At 34.7% G+C, this 22,143-nt stretch overlaps 1 protein-coding gene across 1 annotated transcript in view; it reads left to right on the top strand.

Annotated features, from left to right (window-relative positions):
* The window catches only part of PCDH15 (protocadherin related 15), a 689,667-nt gene that overhangs the window by 279,921 nt on the left and 387,603 nt on the right, over positions 1-22,143 (top strand). The window contains exon 6 of the mRNA XM_024744857.1: positions 11,697-11,816. Coding sequence (XP_024600625.1) covers positions 11,697-11,816 — 120 coding nt within the window. The remainder of the gene's footprint in view (positions 1-11,696; positions 11,817-22,143) is intronic.

The following is a 22,143-nucleotide window of genomic DNA, read 5'->3' as shown; positions in this document are numbered from 1 at the left end:
TGGCTTCTTTTGTTGTGGAGCACAGGCTCTAGGCACACGGGCTTCAGTAGTTGTGGCTTGCAGGCTCTAGAGCACAGGCTCAGTAGTTGTGGCGCACGGGCTTAGTTGCTCCGCAGCATGTGGGATCGAACCAGTGTCCCCTGCATTGGCAGGAGAATTCTTAACCACTGCGCCACCAGGGAAGTCCCAACTATTTTTCTATACCAATGAAGAGTAAGTTGCACATATGAAACCCCTTAAATCCTTAACATTTCATTGTGTATTTCCTAAAAACACAGATACTCATCTATATAACTACAATATAACCATCAAAATCAGGAAATTACATTAATGCAATATTAGTATGTAATCTACAGATGCCAGATTTTGCTGATTTTTTTTTCAATAAAGTCCTTTATAGGTCAGAGATTCAACCTAAGGTCACACATTGCATTTAGTTGCCATGGCTTTCTAGTCTCAATCTTAGTTCCTTAATAGTTCCTTGACTTTAATGACCTTAATAATTTCCAGGAGTGGGACAGTTTATAGAATATTTCTCAATTTAGAATTACCTGATATTTCCTCATGATTATAGATTTTGTTCAGAAATACAACAAAAGTGATAGCATGTTCTTCATAGTATGTAACAAAAGAGACTCACAATATCAGTGTGTCCCATTTCTGGTAATGATAGCTTTTATCATGTGGAGAGACAGTGTTCGCCAGGTTTTTCTACTATATTTATTCATTTTTGTGTACTTAGTAATTAATTAAAACTATTTTGTGGAAAACGACTTTAAGACTTTGTAAATATCCTGTTCCTCATCAAACCTTCACCTAACATTTTTATTAGTGATTTATGAAACATTGATTTGTTGAAAACCATTGATGAAAATGCAGATTACTGTGGTTGGATATATTTTCTTCCTTCTCTTTGCCCCTTGAGCATTTACTGCTTTTTCAGACATTATGCAATACACTAGCAATAAAGTTTTGATTACTAATGAAAAGGTTAGCATGCTGAAATGGTGAATTTGGGGATTCATGAAATAATTTACTTGCTGAGAACCAACCGGTTTTCAATAGCAGTAATTATTTAATACACGTTTTCTGAAACACAGGCACAAGCTAAATTGGATTTCTTTGTCTTTCTGTAAAATATATCCAAAATATTTTTCCTTAGGGCCAAACATAAATTATCTTTGATGTAATACATCATCCAAATTGTATCATTTCAGATTACTATGTATCTTGGTTCTGTTATGTGTCAAATTATATTTATTTCCTCTTTCATTTTCTTTTCTTGCCAAAAGTTTCTTAATAGCAAATTGCAAAATTTTTGAAATAATATATTTCATAGTGCTTGAGAATTAACACTTTGAAGCCAGATAATCTGTATTGCAGTCCTTATCTACCAAATATTAGAAGTATGACATCAGGCAGAAGCTCTCAGCCTTGGATTCCTTAACTGTAAAATAAATATACTAACAAAAAATAATGTTAAAATGTATTGAGGATTATAAGAGATAATGCTTTTAAAATACTTAGTATAGGTTCTGGCCATCTTACAAGTCAACTCTGCCTTGGAAATATGCTTTTTAGAAATAGTTATATTTCTATAACTATTTTTTAAAACCAAGGGGGTCTTCAAAATGAAATGCAAAAATAAATTTGTAAACAGGCAGTAATTAGTGGAACACTATTGAGAACTTCAGCTTTTTCTCACAATGGTGAAATATCTCTGAATCTATTCAATTTGAGCTTTCACTTTCCTGATCAAATTTTTAGTTCTGTGCTATTCTTTCACATTTCATTGTGACTATATCATCTGTTTCCATTTAATATATGTATTTTTGTTTTGTTTTGTTTTGCGGTACGCAGGCCTCGCACTGTTGTGGCCTCTCCCGTTGCGGAGCACAGGCTCCGCGGCATGTGGGATCTTCCTGGACCGGGGCACGAACCTGTGTCCCCTGCATCGGCTGGCGGACTCTCAACCACTGCGCCACCAGGGAAGCCCTAATATATGTATTTTTGAACATCTGTTCTTCTCAGAGCCATTCTGGTAGATCTAAATGCACAGATGGTCTCCATGATGAAGCATAACAGAGAGATTCCATATATAGTTAAGAATATTTTCTACACATTTTATATCTGTTTTGTTTATAATTTCTAGATATAATAAGGTGATTTTTTTAACAAGGAAAGGTTTATTTTATTTTAATGTATAAATAGTTTCAAACTTATAGAAACATTATAAGAATAATACAGGCTTTTTCTCCAAACCATTTAGTGTTACTGAAAAGAGTCCTTCTTACCCCCAAATACTTTAGCGTGTATTTCCGACACATAAGGATATTTTCCCACATAAGAGTACAGCCATCAGAAATCAGGAAATGAACACTGATACATTACTAATTCTGATCCATAGTTACCATTCCAGCTCCATCAGTTACCCATATAATGTCTTTCTTTTTTTCCACAATGCATTAGTTATAAACATTTATTGAATTCATATTCTATGATGACATCGTTCTTGGCCTCAAGGAGTCAACTATATTAGTAGTTTATAATCTTTTCTTTTTTGGTTTATAACATTATATATTTCATGTGTACAATGTTATATTTTGACTTCTGTATACACTATAGTGTGCTCACCACCTAGAGTTTAGTTTCCATCCATCACCATACTATTGACCCCCTTTACCAATTTTGCCCTTTCTCTATCCCCTTTTTCCTTTGGTAATCATGACTCTCTTCTCTGTATCTATGTGTTTGTTCTTGTTTGGTTTGTTCATTAAAAAATTTTTTTTAATATTTCATAATAAGGTGAATTTTTATATAAGTAAAACAAATCATTTTTTTAAGAAATATGGTCCATGGTATTGGAAACTTGATAAATATCTTTAACTACTCAAGGAATAAAAATCATGGACCTTTAGAGCCCTTCCCATTCACAGAGTTTCTTTAAATAGAGAGTACTAGCATTTAATCTACAGCACACAAAAGCTTCTGAAGAACGAAAGACTAAGCCCTTGTTCCTTTTACTTGTCTCTATTTTCCTCCTCCAAGGAATTAGGCACATTCTGGGAGGCAGGAGATGGGTAACAGAGAAAAAAGGAGGATATTAAGGGGAGAGAAAAAGCACATAAAAATACATTTTCTACTTTAAGCATGTAAATGGGAATCAATCTTTCACCTGTTTTAAAATATTCATGTATTCAACTGTTTAACAACTTTCAATTTAATAAGTTCTTTCATATATATATTCTCTCTGTATGTATATATCAATACATATGCACACATATATATTCAATTTAAGCTTAATTCAATTTAAGTGTAATTGCTCTTCAGGTTTTAGTAAAGGTGACTAGAGCTACTTATCACTCTCTCTAATAATAATCCTTACTCTTATCTTAAAGATACTTATCTACATGAATATTTTTAAAATTAAAAAACCAAATTTTTAATATACTTGTTTTACAATGTTGTGTTAGTTTCTACTGTACAGCGAAGTGGAGTTCCCTGTGCTATACAGCAGTCTCTTACAAGTTATCTATTTTTTACATATTAGTGTATATATGTCAATCCCAATCTCCCAGTTCATCGCACCCCCCACCCGCTGCTTTCCCTCCTTGGTGTCCATACGTTTGTTCTCTACATGTGTGTCTCTATTTCTGCCTTGTAAACCAGTTCATCTGTACCATTTTTCTAGATTCCACATATATGCATTAATATACGATATTTGTTTTTCTCTTTCTGGCTTACTTGACTCTGTATGACAGTCTCTAGGTCCATCCACTTTTCTACAAATAACCCAATTTTGTTCCTTTTTATGGCTGAGTAATATTCCATTGTGTATATGTGCCGCATCTTCCTTATCCATTCATCTGTCAATGGGCATTTAGGTTGCTTCCATGACCTAGCTATTGTAAATGGTGCTGCAATGAACATTGGGGTGCATGTGTCTTTTTGAATTATGGTTTTCTCTGGGTATATGCCCAGTAGTGGGATTGCTGGGTTATATGGTATTTCTACTTTTAGTTTTTTAAGGAACCTCCATACTGTTCTCCATAGTGGCTGTATCAATTTACCTTCCCACCAACAGTACAGGAGGGTTCCCTTTTCTCCACACTCTCTCCAGCATTTATTGTTTGTAGATTTTCTGATGATGCCCATTCTAACTGGTGTGAAGTGATACCTCATTGTAGTTTTGATTTGCATTTCTCTAATAATTAGTGATGTTGAGCAGCTTTCCATGTGCCTCTTGGCCATCTGTACGTCTTCCATGGAGAAATGTTTATTCAGGTCTTCTGCCCAGTTTTTTTTTTTTTTTAACATCTTTATTAGAGTATAATTGCTTTACAGTGGTGTGTCAGTTTCTGCTTTATAACAAAGTGAATCAGTTATACATATACATATAGCTCCATATCTCTTCCCTCTTGCATCTCCCTCCCTCCCACCCTCCCTATCCCACCCCTCTAGGTGGTCACAAAGCACCAAGCTGATCTCCCTGTGCTATGCATTCTGCCCAGTTTTTGTTTGGGTTGTTTGTTTTTTTTGATACTGAGCTGCATGAGCTGTTTATATATCTTGGAGATTAATCTTTTGTCTGTTGATTCATTTGCAAATATTTTCTCCCATTCTCAGGGTTGTCTTTTTGTCTTGTTTATGGTTTCCTTTCCTGTGCAAAAGCTTTTAAGTTTCTCTAGGTTCTATTTGTTTATTTTTGTTTTTATTTCCGTTACTCTAGGAGGTGGGTCAAAAAAGATCTTGCTGTGATTTATGTCAAAGAGTGTTCTTCCTATGTTTTCCTCTAAGAGTTTTATAGTGTCTGGTCTTACATTTGTCTTTAACACATTTTGAGTTTATTTTTGAGTATGGTGTCAGGGACTGTTCTAATTCCATTCTTTTACATGTAGCTGTCCAGTTTTCCCAGCACCACTTATTGAAGAGGCTGTCTTTTCTCCATTGTATATCCTTGCCTCCTTTGTCATAGATTAGTTGACCATAGGTTCGTGGGTTTATCTCTGGGCTTTCTATCCTGTTACATTAATCTGTGTTTCTGTTTTTGTGCCAGTACCATATTGTCTTGATTATCTACATGAATTTACTTTTTAAACATTTATTCAGAGGAAATGATTTTCAATATTATCTAGCTTTCATGAATAAAACAGAGTCAAGATTTTATACACAGGTGCAAAAGCTATATTATGTTAAAGGGGAAATGAAGAACATATGTAATTCCTTTATTATATTTTTCTTTTTGATTTCAATAAATCACTGCAAGATAATACCCACTGAATGTGAATTCAAGAATGTGTACTATTTGGTACTGATTCTATAAGTTTTAAGATAAACTTCAAATAGACATTTGATTTGGTTGAATGTTTGAATAAAACAAATGTTATATTAATGAGTTAATATAAAATCAACATAATGGTCATAGAAACAGTGATTTGGCCCATAATAAACTCTCAATCAATAATCACAGATTCAGAGATAATGTAATGTTGCAATTGTGAGAAAAAACTGAAGTTCTCAGTAATATGCACCTGTTTACAAATTCATCACTCCATTTCATTTGTTGGACCCCATTGGTTTTTAAATATATTACTATTTCTAAAGCATATTTGTAAGGCAGGGATGACATGCAAGAGAGATTCATAAAATTACTTTTTCAGAGAAGGAGGTTAAAGGCTGAATTATAGCCAAAGCATGAGTGACTTCTAATTTGGAAAGACTATTTTTATGGAAGATGATCTTTAGATCATGCAGTATAATTGAGAAGAGCCTGAAAATAAGTGCAGGGGCAGAAGAAGATAGTAACTAATCATTTTAAAATAGGTGTATATTCCAGGACAGCATAAGTTAGAGTTCAGGAATTTACAATGTCTTGTATAGATGTCTATGGAATCACTGTAGATAATCTTCAAAGGATCATGGAGTATGATCAAAGTGCCAAAAGATATTATGGCCCCTGTTGCGGTTAAATCAGCAATTGTTCCATAAAGTGCTACACAGTAGCCATATAGACCTTGATGAGTTAGAAAATGGGAGATGAATCTTTACCTGTGCAAAATCAAATACTCAGTTTTATTTGTTCACTGTTGAGAAACTGGATCAGGAGTGTATTAGTCAACAGAACTGAGAGATACATAGATGATAGATAGGCTGATTGATTTAGGGATATAGCAAGGGAGATTGATTATAAGGAATTGGCTCACAAGATTATGGAGGCTGAGTGGTTCTAAGATTAGCAGTTGTCAAGCTGAAGACCCAGCTGGTATAGTTCTAGTCCAAGACCAAAGTCTGAGAAACAGGAGAATTGATTGTCTAAATTCCATTCTGAGTCCAAGTCTGAAGGCAAGAGAAGGCAGATGTCCTAACTTGAAGACAGTCAGGAACAGAGAGTGAATTCTTCCTTACTAGCTATTTGTCCTATTCAGGTCTTCAATGGATTAGATGAGGCCCACCCATGTTTGGGAGGGCAATCTGCTTTACTCAGTCTACCAATTCAAATGTTAATATCATCCAGAAATACCCTCACAGACACACCTAGAATAATATTTAACCAAATATCTGGGCACCTCATGGCCCAGTCAAGTTGATGTATAAAATTAACAATTACAAGGAGGATGGATTCATGCTACAAAAATATAGGAGAAAATCATTTGTGTTTGTTCTTAAGAGAATAATTGGTGCAAAATGGCTGTCTAGTACACAGTAAGTCAGATTACAATATTTGTAACTGAAAAATAAACATGTATTAGTCCAATATAGACTTATACATAATCTTGCTCCACCAAAGTTAATGTTTCTGTTTTGATAATGTCTATGAGTAGATATAGAGCACCCACTACCATTGTTGGTATTCTGTCATTAAATGATTATTATATATAAATCATCATATAGTGAATTCTAGTTCAGCTTATTTAATGTCCATGACCCTTCAGAAGTTCTATCCTTTTTAGAGGGGAGGGGAAAACTAAACACTTGGATTCTTGATGAAGTATGTAAGAAAGTAATATCACACCAATTGCATTTTAAATTATTCCTTTGGGGTGCCTTTTTCTTGAGAAGGTTTTCAAAATGGATAATATCATCATTTGTATCAATTATTTCCTAGTTCAAGTGGTGTTATTTTAGTTGTGTTTATTATAAAAAATATTTTTTTCTTCTGGACTCTTGTACATTTTCTCTTCAATCATTAAAGCCATTGAAGTCTATTGGAAGGCATTGGTTTAAAATATGTATAAAAAACTATTTTAGATATTCAGAAATTATATATTTTAGCATTTTATTTCTACTAAAATGTCAATTTTCATGTAAATATATTACATGAGACTCCAAGAAATATATAATAGATATAAATGTGAGGAGATTATTGTTACCTATGAATACAAGGACATTGATGCCAGTGGCATTACCCTATCACTAAATATGTACATTTAACACAATATTATGATTTATGGAGTGCTTTCCAAGATTCATCCTTCTCAATATTTTCTTCAAAATGAACAACATACCATTTCTTTGCTGAATATAAAGTTGCCCTAGAGTGACATCAACATTATGGTAGTGTAAGATGCCCCTTCTTTAAGTCCCCGCTTTGAACAAATAAAAATTAGCATCTATCTATGAACAAAAGTACCTCTGCTGTAGTTGTGGGATCCAACACCATATGCAAAGAGACCTGGAAGTAATTCTGCCCACCTATGCATTGGGTAATAGGCAGAGAGACCTTGGTTTGGAATTTGAACTAGCAGAAGCCATTGAACTGGCTGAGCAGTGAAATGGCCTTTCCCCAAATGGTCTGGGGAAACCTGGGTAATATTGACTTGGGCAGACACCTGTGGATGAAAGAGACTTGGTAAAAGTCCATTCCTCTCGAGGAGAGATTCCAGCCCTCTGTTGGAGCAACATGTGCGGGGCAGGTGTATTCATACAAGGTTGAAGAAAACCGCAGATGTAAGCGGGACCAAGAAAAATATCTGCAACTCAATGACAATTACAAAAGATTTGAGGAGGTATCTGCTACATCAAATGCGAAAGCAGCCAATGCAAATCTCCAAGAAACACAAAGAATCAAAGAAACATGTCATCGCCAAAAGATAACAATTATCCTACAGTAATCGAACTCCAAAACATGGAACTTGGTAATATACCTGATAAAGATTTCAAAATAACTGTTTTGAGAAAACTAAATGAGCTACAAGAAAGCACAGAAAGGCAATTCAGTGAAATTAGGAAAACAAGACATGAACAAAATGAGAAATTTAACAAACAGATAGAAATCATTAAAAAAAGAACCAAACAAATTCTGGAGCTGAATAATTCAGTCAATAAAATGAAAAGTGCAATATAGAGCATCTACAGTAGAATAGACCAAACATATTAAATAAAGTGTTTTTAAACAGAAACAACCATAAAACAAGGTTATGTATTGATTTGTTGATGAAAATGTAACCAGAGGCTTGCAGGAACTTAATCCTGTATTCCCCTCAGCAATGTAATAACCTTGAATTCCCTCTAGGAGCATTGGTTCAGTATTTGTTAATTCAGTGTTCATGGTGTCTTTATAGTACAGAATTACCATGGATGATGAGAATCAACTATATTTATATGAAACTGTGAATACAATACTTCTGTGGGGAAATATTGCAAGTAAGATTAGTCAGGAAAATTTTCTCTTTTTTTAGGTTGGCTCAAGCAGCTGTGGCTCACAGGATAATCAATTAACTGAGAACTGCTCACCTTTTGCATTCAGATTTCTCTTATGCATCTTCTTGAAATATTGAATTTTCTGGCTTTATTTTCTTTAACTTATGTGTGCATTTATGCATTTTTCTTTATTTTCCCAGTAGTTGTATAAAATCATTTGTGGAAAAAGACATGAACTAAATAAGTAAGTGACACCCTCAGGCAGGTGCCCAAGCTGATAATCATCCCATGAATAGAATGCCCTTCAGAAAACCAAATTTATATTTCTGAGACTCATTGAAATGTTAAAGGGCACAGAACATGACCATCTGTATGGCAGATGTGCCCTGAAAATTGTAAATAATAATGTATAGCGCAACACAGGTAGAACAAACAACCTGACTGTCCTGTGAAGATTTTCAGCCTCCACTCAGAAAGCACTAGAGTGCCATGTCTCTGTAATAAGTAACAGTGATATGTGTGTATTTATATATGTGATATGTGTATGTGTATATAGATATGTACATATTTTTGTTGTGTACATAGATATGTACATATTTTGTTGGGTATATATAAATATATATATAAAGGAAATGAGAGAAATAAGTTGCTGAAATCTATTTGTTAAAACCATTTTGCATGCTGTCTCTTTTGCTTGTTTGCATCTGGTATAGGCCATTTCATTGCACCCATTTTACTCTTGCCAGACCTTCCATATTAAAACAAAATGCCTTCTTAGCCATTTCTCTTATATTAGCTTCAAAGTTTCCAAACGCTAGCCTATATCTGAACAGGTCCACCATTGCGTGGTAGATAATGAATAAATGTGTGTAGCTCAATTATGGATCCATTTTAACGTTGCATTTTACATGTGTATGTCTGTGTGTAGATGTTTGCTTATTCCAGTAGTGAAAATGAACAATCTGTGCTAAGATGTTTGGCCTAAATGTACAATATTTGTACATATGGAAGGGAGCAAAACTCACTATAAAATGCTGAACTAATAACTTGATATACTACTTGAGTCCTTTGTTGTCAACAGCTAAATACCACATTTTTAAAGTAGGGGCAGAAGTCTATTTTCAAAAATTTCAGATACCTATTGTTCAAGTTTTTTGGTTTGTTTCCTTTTGTCTTTTGCTTGGTTTTAATTTTTTAATTCAACTCTGTGGCACAGTTATTTACTTTGGCAACAAAGATCTTTAAATACTCTGTTTGTTTTATTAGATATCTGGAAACAACTTGTTGCCATTCAATTTTAAATTTTCATAATTTAAAAACCAAAGCACAACTACATAGGAGTGGGTGAATTTTTATAAGAGAGAATGATGTCTTTGGGGACAGGGATTACATTAAAAAATATTAAAATGTTGGCTTGGAAGCCTTTTGTTAACTAACATTTCCAAAGGTGTGCCCGTGTTCATATATGTGCTATTAAAACTATCTCCTCTCACTTTATCCTCAGTTCTCTTTGAGCTGCAGAAAGTCAAAGTTTGCCTTTAAAAGCTGCCTGGCAGGAGAGCTGACTTTATAAATACGCTACTTTGTACTCACGGTTCCCCAAAGCATGGGCTTCCCAAAGCACAGTTTTAAAATCACTTCTTTAATCATAATTGTATTATTTTTCTAAATCAGAGGTTGCAAACTCCTGTGTTTGCTGTGCCAAAGGATGTATGGGGGGGCATTAAATTCATAGTTTAATTCTCTAAAATCTGTTGCTGACTTTAGAACCAAGAGATTTCTTATAAAATTAGAAGATGTAGTAACATTGGCTCCATATTTCATTATGGCAAGAATTTGCTGAGGCTGAGTAGCAGCTACCGTTTTAGAGGGGAAAGTGTTCCCCAGTTGCCACCATTCCCATGAGCCTTGCTTCACTCTTTTACATTGCCTGATATCCCTGCAGATATCTGGGTCTGTAGCCCCTGAAAATAGAAGTAAATGAGATAACTCCTTCTTTTTCTCTCTGAAACTATTCCTCCATTAAGGAATCCCATTTAAAACCTAACAAAACATATCTCAGAATAAAATGTAAAAGTCTGTGTTCTTTAGAGGCACAAAGCTTATGTTTTTTGACTAAATTCATTTATTCATTGTGACAGTGTGATGATTAGCGAAGTAAAGTATAAAATATAAGAGTAACGAAAAGGGTGCCATGTTCTGACGTGGGGTAGGGAAATTCTGTCAGGAATGGTTTAGAAGAAGGCAATACTTAATTAAGTTGAAATGTAACTAATGAGAAGGATCCCAGCTAAAGCTTGAAGACAGGGCTCTGGATGTAGGAATACAAAGACCTACAAGTAAGAGAAAACAACAGTGATTCTCTGTTGGAGATCAATAAGAAATAAAGCTAGATGCTCAGGCCAAATGTGAAATCATGGTCTTATATGCCATTTTATGTTTTGTTGTTGTTTTAATCTAAAATGAAAAGATATTACCATTTCTTCAATTCTGTCACACAATGGCTTTCTACTTAACCGATACTACAAGCACTAAAGAAAATCCCAGCTTTCTCTCTCCTCTGATAGACAGGGAATCCATTGTCTCCAGCTCTCTCCCTTAAATTTGCCACTTGCATGTAATTACCAACTGGATTTCATTGATCTCTCTGAAATGGTTTTTGATTTTAAAATAAAGTAACTAATTCCTTCTTACAGTTTAAATCCTAGTTTGTAGATAACTTAATGCATCAAGATTTTTTTAAGGAGGAACAGCAGATGCATTTCTCCATAGGAGCTAAGATGCTAATGATCATAAATTGGTCCAAATGCGTTTCACACTGAATCAGGGCCTTCTATTTCTTAATCCAAAGCAAGGACCATGGCGTTGGAAATTTCAGACTTTATAGGAACTCATGTGTTTGCAAGTGTTCTTTTGAAATACTTCAGATCTCTGGTTGTGGGCAACTGCCTGCTTTTTTCCTTTGTGTAACAAATGTCTGGTTTTTGTGCGAGAACACTTCTGGTGTGCTGTTGATCAAATGAGAATTGACAGTTTTTCTTTTGTTTTTTTTTCAGCTTACTCCAGTTGGCACCACAGTATTTACAGGATTTTCAGGAGACAATGGAGCTACAGACATAGATGATGGCCCAAATGGACAGATAGAATATGTTATTCAATATAATCCAGATGATCCGGTATGTAAATATCTACTTGCAATGTGAGTTCACCATAAGGAATAAAATTAATATTTACTTCAGCCGATATTTATTATATTTTTCTATTGCTCAGCTCCTGGAACCACATTAGTAATTATACTATTATTAATAACTATCTCAAAATTACATTTTAAAAAATATTTGTGCTATACTTATAAAAGCTAGTTTTTGGTGAGTTTTGTAGGTAAAAGTTTAAAATGTATTCATAGGTATAATATGTCATTTTTATTAAATTTCCATTATGTTAGTGGACTCCTAAGCATTCTAAGTAAATCATTGGATATGATATTACCAATGTGATGCGTATGCTTTATGGAACTTGCAAATTAATACCACCACTGCCCCTTCTCCACCAATGAAACCTGAGGTAGAGAAGAGGACAAAGCCTCTAGCAATAGGTTTTTCAGTTTTTGGTTTTTTTGCATTAGACAGTGGGGCTTCTGCATTGTGCCTTAGGCTGTGAAATTATTTTTCCCAATGATATAGTATATGTAACACAAATAAAATAAGAATTGTTTTCTTGAAGCTAGAGCTGGAAGTCCTGCCTGCCATCTTTCCCTTCCTCTTTTCCCGGAGGCAGCTTCTCAGAACACCAAGGGCTCCCCAAAGCATAGTTTTAAAATCACTTAAGTGACTTTTTAAATTAATGCTTCTCCTTTAGGTTTAATATTAGGAACATAAAAGTGGTGAAGTTAACATTGTATCTTTGTTTTTAAATTATATATTTCTTATATAAGCTTTAAACAATTTAAAAAAACCTGTTGAACTTGTAGAGACTAAGAGCTCTCAATAAGATCTACCTCACAAATTGATTGTGAGAACTAAGTGAATTGTGAATGCATTTCCTCATCTTATTCTCACAAATCAATTAGTTAGTAGTAGTATCTCTATCACATAGAAGCGAACACAGGTTCATATGTGACGTGACTTGCCTGGTAACACACACCCACCTCTAAGCCGGAGAGTTAGGACTCGATTTCAGAGTAATATGTGCTCCACTCTTCCTCTGTTGTGCTCTATGAACATAGTTGCAGCACTTGAGTTAAAATTTTCAAAAATTTAAAAACAAAACAAAAGGCCCACGGGTATAGCAGAGTCAAGGGAATATTTGGGGGGATTCTGTTTTTGTTTTTCCCCTAAAATGTATGCCTCCACATGTTTATAGACAGAGGTAATGAAACCAAGAGATGGGGAGATGATGAGAATGTGACAGAAAAGGACAATAAGTATGAGGGGTTACACAGAAGTCGAATGGAAAAGATCAAAGAAACAGCAGAAGGGAAATTAAGCAGAAATAGGCAGCTGACTATACAGAATATTTCTAAACCATTTATTTTCTTTACTATTTAGATTTTTAAAATAATTAATTGTATGTGTGTGTCATGTTTCTAGCTTATATTTTATGAAGGTCATTTCCTAATCTTTACTCCTCAAGCTGTAAAAGTGAAACTCCAAGAAAGTATAGAATGACCAGGCCACGTATTTTAGGGGAATATTTATTACATTGCATTAAAAAAAAAACAAACCTACCCAAGGATTAGATATAGTGCGAGACAGAAATGTATTACTTGGAATGTATCTTTTAGAAGTTTTGTGAGGCTGAAATTCCTTGCAGTAATTCCTTCTGAATGCTTCCCCTTTTCAGAGATTTCTGGGCTTGGCATGAAATATAATATGTACCTTTTATTACCTACAGATTGAATAAACCAATCATTCACATGCAGCTTCCAAATTGCAAAAGAAGAAAAAAAAATGTACTTTAGCAAGCTAGCGCTACTATGGAATAACGAAAGAAATTCTCTGGGCATGGTTCTAGTTCAATGAGGCAAAAGAATAAGACATCATGACAGCCCTTAAGTTAGGGTATATTGGAAGAGAAAGCATTAACCAAGTCACATCCTTACAGAGAGAATCCATCTTTAATCATCATAGAGAGTTAATGCAAACCTCAATGCCAGTTTCTTCTCTTATAAAATCTCTGAGAAAGAGCTATCTGATGACTTTTATGTTCTTAAATTGTTAAATCTCTAGAAATTCTGCTTATAATTAATAGCATCATAATATTATCCTGCTTATTTCTTAGAGTTAAAACAAACTTGTATGTATTACAAATATATGTAACCTGAAAATGTGGCCCCCTCTGGCTTTTGCAACCACAGTTAAAAATTTCTTTAAAATTAGTCTCACACTGTATGGTAAATAGTAAAAGGTGTAGATTGGTCTGTTCTACTTAAAAATCTCAGGGTATTTTTTTTTGTTTTGTTTGTTTTCCGTCTGATGCTACGTTATTCATTAGCAGAAATCACAAATTAGTGACCTGGAGTTTCATTCAACTCACAAAATTTTGTTTGGCCACAAATTATTTTAAATAATTTCTGAGCCAAAATCTAAAAATCATGAAATTTCACATTCAAATTTAGTTTTCTCTTCTCTCTTAAGAAATAGATGTATGACAACCCTGGTCCTGATTTCCAATAAGACAGCATCAGCTACGGTTGAATTAATGTTTTCCCATTAAGCAAACTTCTATCACTCAGACAATATATGTATATCCATTTTTACCCTCATCACTTCACTCATTTACATTATCCAAGTCATCCTTGTAGAAATTTATGAATGTATCCCGTTGCGGAGCACAGGCTCTGGACGTGCAGGCTCAGCAGCCATGGCTCACGGGCCTAGCCGCTCCGCGGCATGTGAGATCTTCCTGGACTGGGGCATGAACCCATGTCCCCTGCATCGGCAGGCAGACTCTCAACCACTGCGCCACCAGGGAAGCCCCAAAGTATGTTTTAATTAATTCTTCTCATCACTTTAAACACTGGCCTCTGGTGTTTCTGATAAGGGAAGACAATGGAAATTTAAATTATGTTTCCAGTATGTAATGTGCCATTTTTCTTTGACTGTTTTCAAGATTTTTATTTTAATTTTGAGTGCTTGGCAACTTGACCATGGGAGCATGCCAATGTATAGTTTTCTTTGTAATTGTCTTTTTTTAGGGGTTTTGCTGAACTTTAATCTCTGAATTTGTCTTTCACCAGTTAAAGAAATTATCAGACACTATTGTTTAATATTTTCATGCCATTTCCCTGACTCTTCTCCCTCTGAGACTCCAGTTACAGGCATATTAGGCATTTAAATACTGTTACACAGGTACAGGCTCTGTTCATATATTTTCAACATATTTTAATTACTTGGTTGCAACCTGGGTGTTTACTGTTGATCTATATTCAAAGTTACAGTGTTCTCTGTCATCTCCATTCTATTCTTAAAACTATCCAATGTATCCAATTGTCTTTTTTTATTTATTATTTTTAAAATTTCAGATAGTATAATCTTCAGGTCTAAATTTTCCATATTTTTATAGTTTTTATAGTTTGTAATTTTGGTGAGTTTCCCATCTTTTCATTTATAGTGAGCATATTGTTTTTAATATGAGGATACCCTCATATTAATGTGTTCCTAAATATCAGAGAAGTAAAAATATAATATCACTTAAAATTATTGACTCGTCAAATGTAGTAGTTACCAATTACCAGTACTATATGTCACCACCAATCCTTTAGACAAGGCTTGGTAATTAGCATAATGTATTAGTTATCTACTGTTGGATGACAAACTTAGTGGTTTAAAACAACACACTTTCATTTTGTTTAGTTTCTGCGGCTTAAGAGTCTGGACAGAGCTAAGCTGAACTGCTTGGGTTCTCATGTGGTTACAATCTACATGTTGCCCAGATTAGTTCTCATTGGAGGTTTGAGTAGGGAAGAATCCCCTACCAAGTAAACTCAGACTGCTGTTAGAATTAATTCCTTTATTGTTGTAGGACAGAGGGCCTTGGCCTCTTGCTATATGTTGGCTGGCGGCTGCTCTCAACTCTTAGAAACCACCCTTAGTTCCTTGACTGCTTACTTCCTTAAACCTGCAAGGAGAGTATCTAGAGCTAGTCTGCAGGATGGAGTCTTATATGACATAAGGCAATCACAAGAGTGACAGTTTATCACCTGTGCCATATCCTATTGGTTAGAAGCAAGTCAGAGGTCCTTCCCACGCTCAAGGGGAGGGGATTACACAAAGGTATGAGTTGCTTGTCAGCAAGTGGGGATAGAGAGGCTTCCCTTAAGAATCTGTCATACCTACTATAATGTTCAGTATTATTATCATCATTTTGAATGTCATATAAACTGATCTACTTTGGAAAAGCACTTTTGAGTCTTTTTGTTTAAGTTTGTGGAAAAAAAAATAGAGGAAATGAAGGTTCTATTCTGGTTTTAATAGAGGATAAATTGAAAATAATCATTTGCATTATTAGGATCCTTTTTACCACACCTGTATTTCCTTTATGATGTAGATGAACAGCTATACTAGGAGATGTGGAATAAATAAGAATCAGACATTTTTACTATCCAAAATAAAATTTAAAAAATTAAATTGCCAAATGTTGTAAACTTTTCACTGGAACAAAGCACTTTTATTTAACCTATTAACAAAATCAGAAGAGTTTAAATTGCACTTTTTTTTTGCCCTTGTTTTTATTGAATTTTATCTAGAATAAAGAAAGAAGAAGTTTGGGGATGAAGAACTGCTTAACTGATTAACCAAATTTAAAGCAAAAACATTTGTGTTATTTTCCAAAACTTTCTGGCTCTTCCTCTTTTTGGAGACATGCCAGAAGTGAACTTTTTTGGGTTGGAGAAAATTACTTGCTCTGGCTAATGAGATATGGGCGCAAAGAATCAAATACAAGTCACCGTTTCCCCTCCCACTGCTGCAGTGATTGGAGAAAAACATGTTGAGGTGAAACATGCATTAGCCTGAGTCCCTGAATGAAAACATAAACAGAGCCCACTTGCTGACATGTGGTAGTGTAGATATGTAGAATGGGTACGAAATAAAAAATTCTAATGTTAAAAAATTCTATTAATTTGGGGGTTTTATTCTTGCATCATAACCTATCCTTTCTCATCTGATATTTTCAGATGAAAATAATTTAGTAAATACCTCATTATTGGTGTCCGCTAGAGAGCGAACTAAGAGGATTTGTACTATGCTCATCACAGTTACTATAAAATACTATTTTTTTGTGCCTTCATGGTAATAAAAATTAAGGCCATCTACAATACACTGAACTAATTATATTTTAAAACATGAAAAGAAAAGAAAAGAAAGGAAAAAGAAAGATTCAGGGAAAAAAGAGGAGAATAATTTGTCATGTATTGTGTGGAATTTTTCATTTTGGGGAGTTTATCTTATTTGGAAAAAGGAAATTATTAATATAATAGGTATCATTTGGATATTTTATTTTTTAAATTTATTTAACACCTTTATTGAAGTATAAATGCTTTACAATGGTGTGTTAGTTTCTGCTTTATAACAAAGTGAATCAGTTCTACATATACATATATCCCCATATCTCTTCCCTCTTGTGTCTCCCTCCCTCCCTTCCCATCCCACCCTTCTAGGTGGTCACAAAGCATGAGCTTTGTGAACACTTGTGTTTAATTAGGTCATTGCCTAAAGTCCTTCGTTGTGTAAAACTTTGAACCCAGGTTGTTTAACTGTGAGTCTGTGACATTTTACATTTATAACATGTACTTTTGAAGCCAAATAGAAACTTCTAAATACAATTTCCTATGAAATTGGTTAGAAGAAGGTGACATGAACTGCATTGTAATCTTTCCTTCACCCCTAAATGTGCATATACGTATTTGTGTGTGTTTATGTGGCAGGGAGGAATGAGTGTGTATGAAGTAGAGAAACAATTATCAGAGTGTTGGTATTCTACTAGGAGCAAACGAATGTTGCTGCTCAAATCGTAGTCCCTTTTGAGTAGACAAGGGCTACATGATCTTACTTAATCCTCCACTTTTCACTTCAGGTAATTCAGATTAGGGGAGTCACACCAAACCATGGATGGTTCAGCAACTAATGGCATGGTGGCCTGATTAATCCATGACAAGCTTAAGACCAACTACAGACTGATTAGGACACAGAGTTGGTGCTGTTTATTCAAACTAAGAGATAAAGTCACAGTCCTGTTCAACATGAACAAATGGGGAAAGAGAGAGAGAGATTAGAGGTGATGAAGGAAGAGAGAGAGGGGAGAGAGAGATTCCAAAAAAATGTAGAAAAAAAATAATAAGAGAACTTAACAGCCTCTGAGAGACTGAGAAATGTTTTCCTTGTTACCTATGTTCCCACCACTTCCCAGTTACAGGCCCAGTAAAGCATATTTGTACCTTGGTTCTGTCATTAGATAACCAGGAAATAGATATACATGTATATGTGTATGTGTGTGTCTGTGTGTGTGCAGGTCTCAAAAATAAATCTCTCTTCTTTTGAACTGAATATCTAGTCCTTACAGTTGAATGGATAATATCAAAAACAGTATTTGTAAATATAGCATAGGTATGAGAAGCCAAACAGAATCTTTTCTGCTTATTAGAAAATGATGAATTACCAGAGTTCTCAGCTGAGAACAAATAACACTAAATACCTCATAGTCCATTTCCAGATCATCTCCAACTGTGGAGCCCAACACCTCCTTACAGGACTAGCAGAGAGGTGTCATTTTATCTACGTTGGTACTAATTCAGCTTCCCACAGGTTAATAAAGAGGGCTGTGGGGGGATGGAATCAACTCTGGAGAAACACGGAATTGTTAGTGTCAACATTCCATCTCCCTTCTTTGCTTAAGTCAGTGTGAGTGTGTGTGTGAAGGAAGGGCATTACACATGCCTCCTACACTCTTTCTCATCCTTCCAACAGTGATAAAATCATTTAAACTGCCCTATGCCCTCATTTACTAAGTGGAGAATTGCCCCTTGTCTGACAGTAACTGAGACACCAAACTGCTAGGGAGTTGTGAGTGGACCTCTCCTGATGGAGAGCAGATGTTTGGGGCCTGTGGGTATTAAGAGGCTTAATCATTATTGGAATTACCTGATTAACACTGGGCAGGTAGAGGTCAGCATTTAAATTCTCATCACCCAAAGAAACAAGTGCTAGTTCGTGCTTTACAGAGCAGTGTCCAAAATTAACAGAAAGAGGGTCAGGGCCTTATTTCCAAAAAATGTATGTTGCTTAAGAAAAAGGATATGACTGTGTTCCTACACCCCTCTCCTTTGTTGATGAACCAAATCTCTAAGGATGAGAGGAGAGGAAAATAAATGGTAGAGGAAGGGATGGTGCAGACTCTACCTCCCTTTCCACCTCAAACAGTTCTTTGACAAGAGTATAAGACTGAGATGCTCTTGATAGACTGATACACACGCACACTCACACACACATATATCTATATCAGTTATGGGATCCTTCTGACATATTATTTATTATTAAAGGAATCAGATTGAATTAGAAAAGCACAATTTTAGTAATTACTAAAATCGCAAAATATTAAATGCTCAACATGTTATTACCTTTGAGAGGCTTCACTCAAATTATATTTAGAAGTTCATCCCAATCTAACATCAAGTCAATTTGTTAACCTAACACAACTAGCTGCAAAATAAAGAAAAATGAAATAATTATCCATCTTAAGAATGTATTATAGGAGCTTATTATTGAGTTGAGATCACAAGCAAATGCCAAAACTCTTATATGCTTAACTTGGTCCTTTCTATCTTCTAGTCTAGTGTTTCTCAAAATAAAACCTAAACTTTCTACATGATAATCACCCAAGAGTTTTGTTAGAAATATAGACTTCTGAGAATTTCTGGAATTTGGAGTAATAGACTAGGAATCTGCAATCTAAGTGATACATTTCTATGATCCTTATATACTTTAAACTTTGAAAATTATTGTCACATTGCCTTATCATATAATAATTTAAAAAAACAACCATATTTTCTTAGTAAATTTTGCTCTTTTTTTCCTCCTTAGGTAGAGCTTTAGAAATAGCATTACAGCAGGGCATTTACTTTGAGTTGATCTAATCCAATATTCTTTTTGCTACAGGACAAATAAAGAGCACCCTAAGCATTTATCCACATTTTGTTTCTAATTTTTCTCATGATTATTATTCTGTTTTTTCAAGACAGAATGGATACTTTATGAATACTTGTTTCATTAATAAATTAGTTAATTTTAACACAAAGGCTTTTCATATGCAATAATTTATAAACAGCATTGATCATAAAGCAGATATTCTCCTTATGTTTCTTGGAACATAAGTATTTATGAAACTCCTAGCAAAATTAAAATCTCAGATATCTATAAAAGATGGACTTAGCTAATAAGAATTAGATTTAATTAAAAAATTTTCTTAAGAACAATATAATCCTTAATTACTAGCTACAATGCTTGTAATAATTCTACAAATATCCAATGAAAATTATCAACTAAAATAGGATCACAAACATCCATTACGTTACTTGGTTAGAAACATAAATGTAAGTATTTCCACATCATAGATTGAGAGATCCTTGAGAAATCTGTGAGGGAAAGCAGAAAATACACAAATAACAAATGCTGTTTGGAAAAAATAATGTAACATAAGAGCAAAGATTTAATCCTAAATTGAATGACAAAGAAGATTTTACCGAATAAGATTTGCAGGATTTATAATCCAGAGAAATGAGGGATAGAATGTTTAGGCAGGAGAAAATGAAAAGCAAATGTCACCTGCAAAGAGTCATGGCATAAATGGAAAAGAGAGGGGACTGCATGATGAGGACACATAGGCAGGAGATAATCATGTATCAAAGTGCTTTCAGTTGCAAATAATAGAAAACTGCATTTAAAGTGACTTTGCCAACAAAGTCATGTATTATCTCTTGTAACAGGTTGTTCAGAGAAGGGGAGGTATCAGGATTTGTTAAACAACTCAGAGATATCACAGAGCCAGCTTCTTTTCATTTTCTGCTCTTCCATTTTCCGCATTTTGTTTACTTCTAGATTAACTGTTTCAATAGTTCCAAAATGGCTGCTGATGGTTCCAGGTTTTGCATCCTTATAAAAGCATCTGTAAGCAGAGAAGGGAACACTTTTTTTCTTGTCTCTCTCTCTCTTTAAAATTAAGAAAAACTCTTCAGATTATTTAGAATTAGATCTCACGTACATTTCCAAATCAATCACTGGCAAAGAGTGTGGATTTTCCATGGTAGGATTAGATTTGTCAAAACTCACCCCACTTAGGGTCATAGCCTCCCCTAAAGCACAAAGCCACCAATTATCTGAACTCATTTGGAGTTCTGACTCCAAGGATTAGGTGGCGTTTCGGTAAGCAACCCACCGTATATTTCATAAACACGCTAGAATTGATATATGTCTCTACAGTTATTGAGCCTTTGAAAGTTAACAACCCTATAACAACACACTCAGTTGTGTTTTACAGTGTATATGGCAATTATTAACTAAAGTATTCATCATAACTAACTTAGATATTTAAACAATTTTTACTCTCCCTGGCATAGTTTAGAGTCCCGCAGTGTTTAAATAGGCAAAAATTTAGGGAAAATGTCAAACACCTGTTTTTAATTGTAAATATCTTTTATGGCACATTTTTTATATTTATGTTTTAAAATGTTACTTTTTAAATGACTGAATCCAAGAAAGACCTGCAAAGTCAATTGCATGAACACAGAATAAATCATTAAAAAATATCTATCAATTGTATACTCTGTGTGTGTGTACGAGAAAGAGAGGGGGTCACAGAAGGAGGGAGAAAAAGATGGAGAGGGAGAGATCACAACTCTAGATATTGAAGGTTAATTTGTCCACATTCCCCCAAATGAACTTGAGATAGAAGATTTGAGTCAGCTGTTCTCTCATTAACGCTGTTTCTAAGTAACTCCCCTTGTGTCAGCTGAGTGTATAAACACAGACACACACAGACAAGCATGCACACACTCTTTCTTCCTTCCCTTCCCCTCTTCTTCTGCTTTCTTCCTCCTGCTTTGCCTCTCCCCCTCCCTCTCCCCCACCTCCTCCTCCTTTTTCTGAAGAATCTAAGTATTTCATCTGCTGCCCACAATCACATGCACGCCTATCACTGCACAAAACAATCAACCAAAAAAGTTCCAATACTAAAAGTAAAACTGACTTGTTGTCATAATTTAGAGACTATTTTATCAGTCTTCAAAATGGCACTAAAACAAAAAAGTGATGTAAGGTCTTTTTAAGGCTGAGAGACAGATCTCCTAAATTATATTCCCTTGAGGAATGACTATACTGTCTTACAGTGAGGGCTGCTCATGCCACAGCAGTATTGCTGGAAGGCACTTTGGAAGTTGCCCTTATAACCTGCATGTTGCCAAGAAGAAACTCAACCCCTGTCAGGATAGGAGACTTAACTAATGAACAGCAG

Source organism: Neophocaena asiaeorientalis, unplaced genomic scaffold (genome assembly GCF_003031525.2).
Source record: "Neophocaena asiaeorientalis asiaeorientalis breed wild unplaced genomic scaffold, Neophocaena_asiaeorientalis_V1.1 scaffold131, whole genome shotgun sequence".
NCBI lineage: Eukaryota > Metazoa > Chordata > Mammalia > Artiodactyla > Phocoenidae > Neophocaena > Neophocaena asiaeorientalis.
The sequence above is the reverse complement of the archived record's forward strand: the minus strand, read 5'-3'. Positions and strand labels throughout refer to the sequence as shown.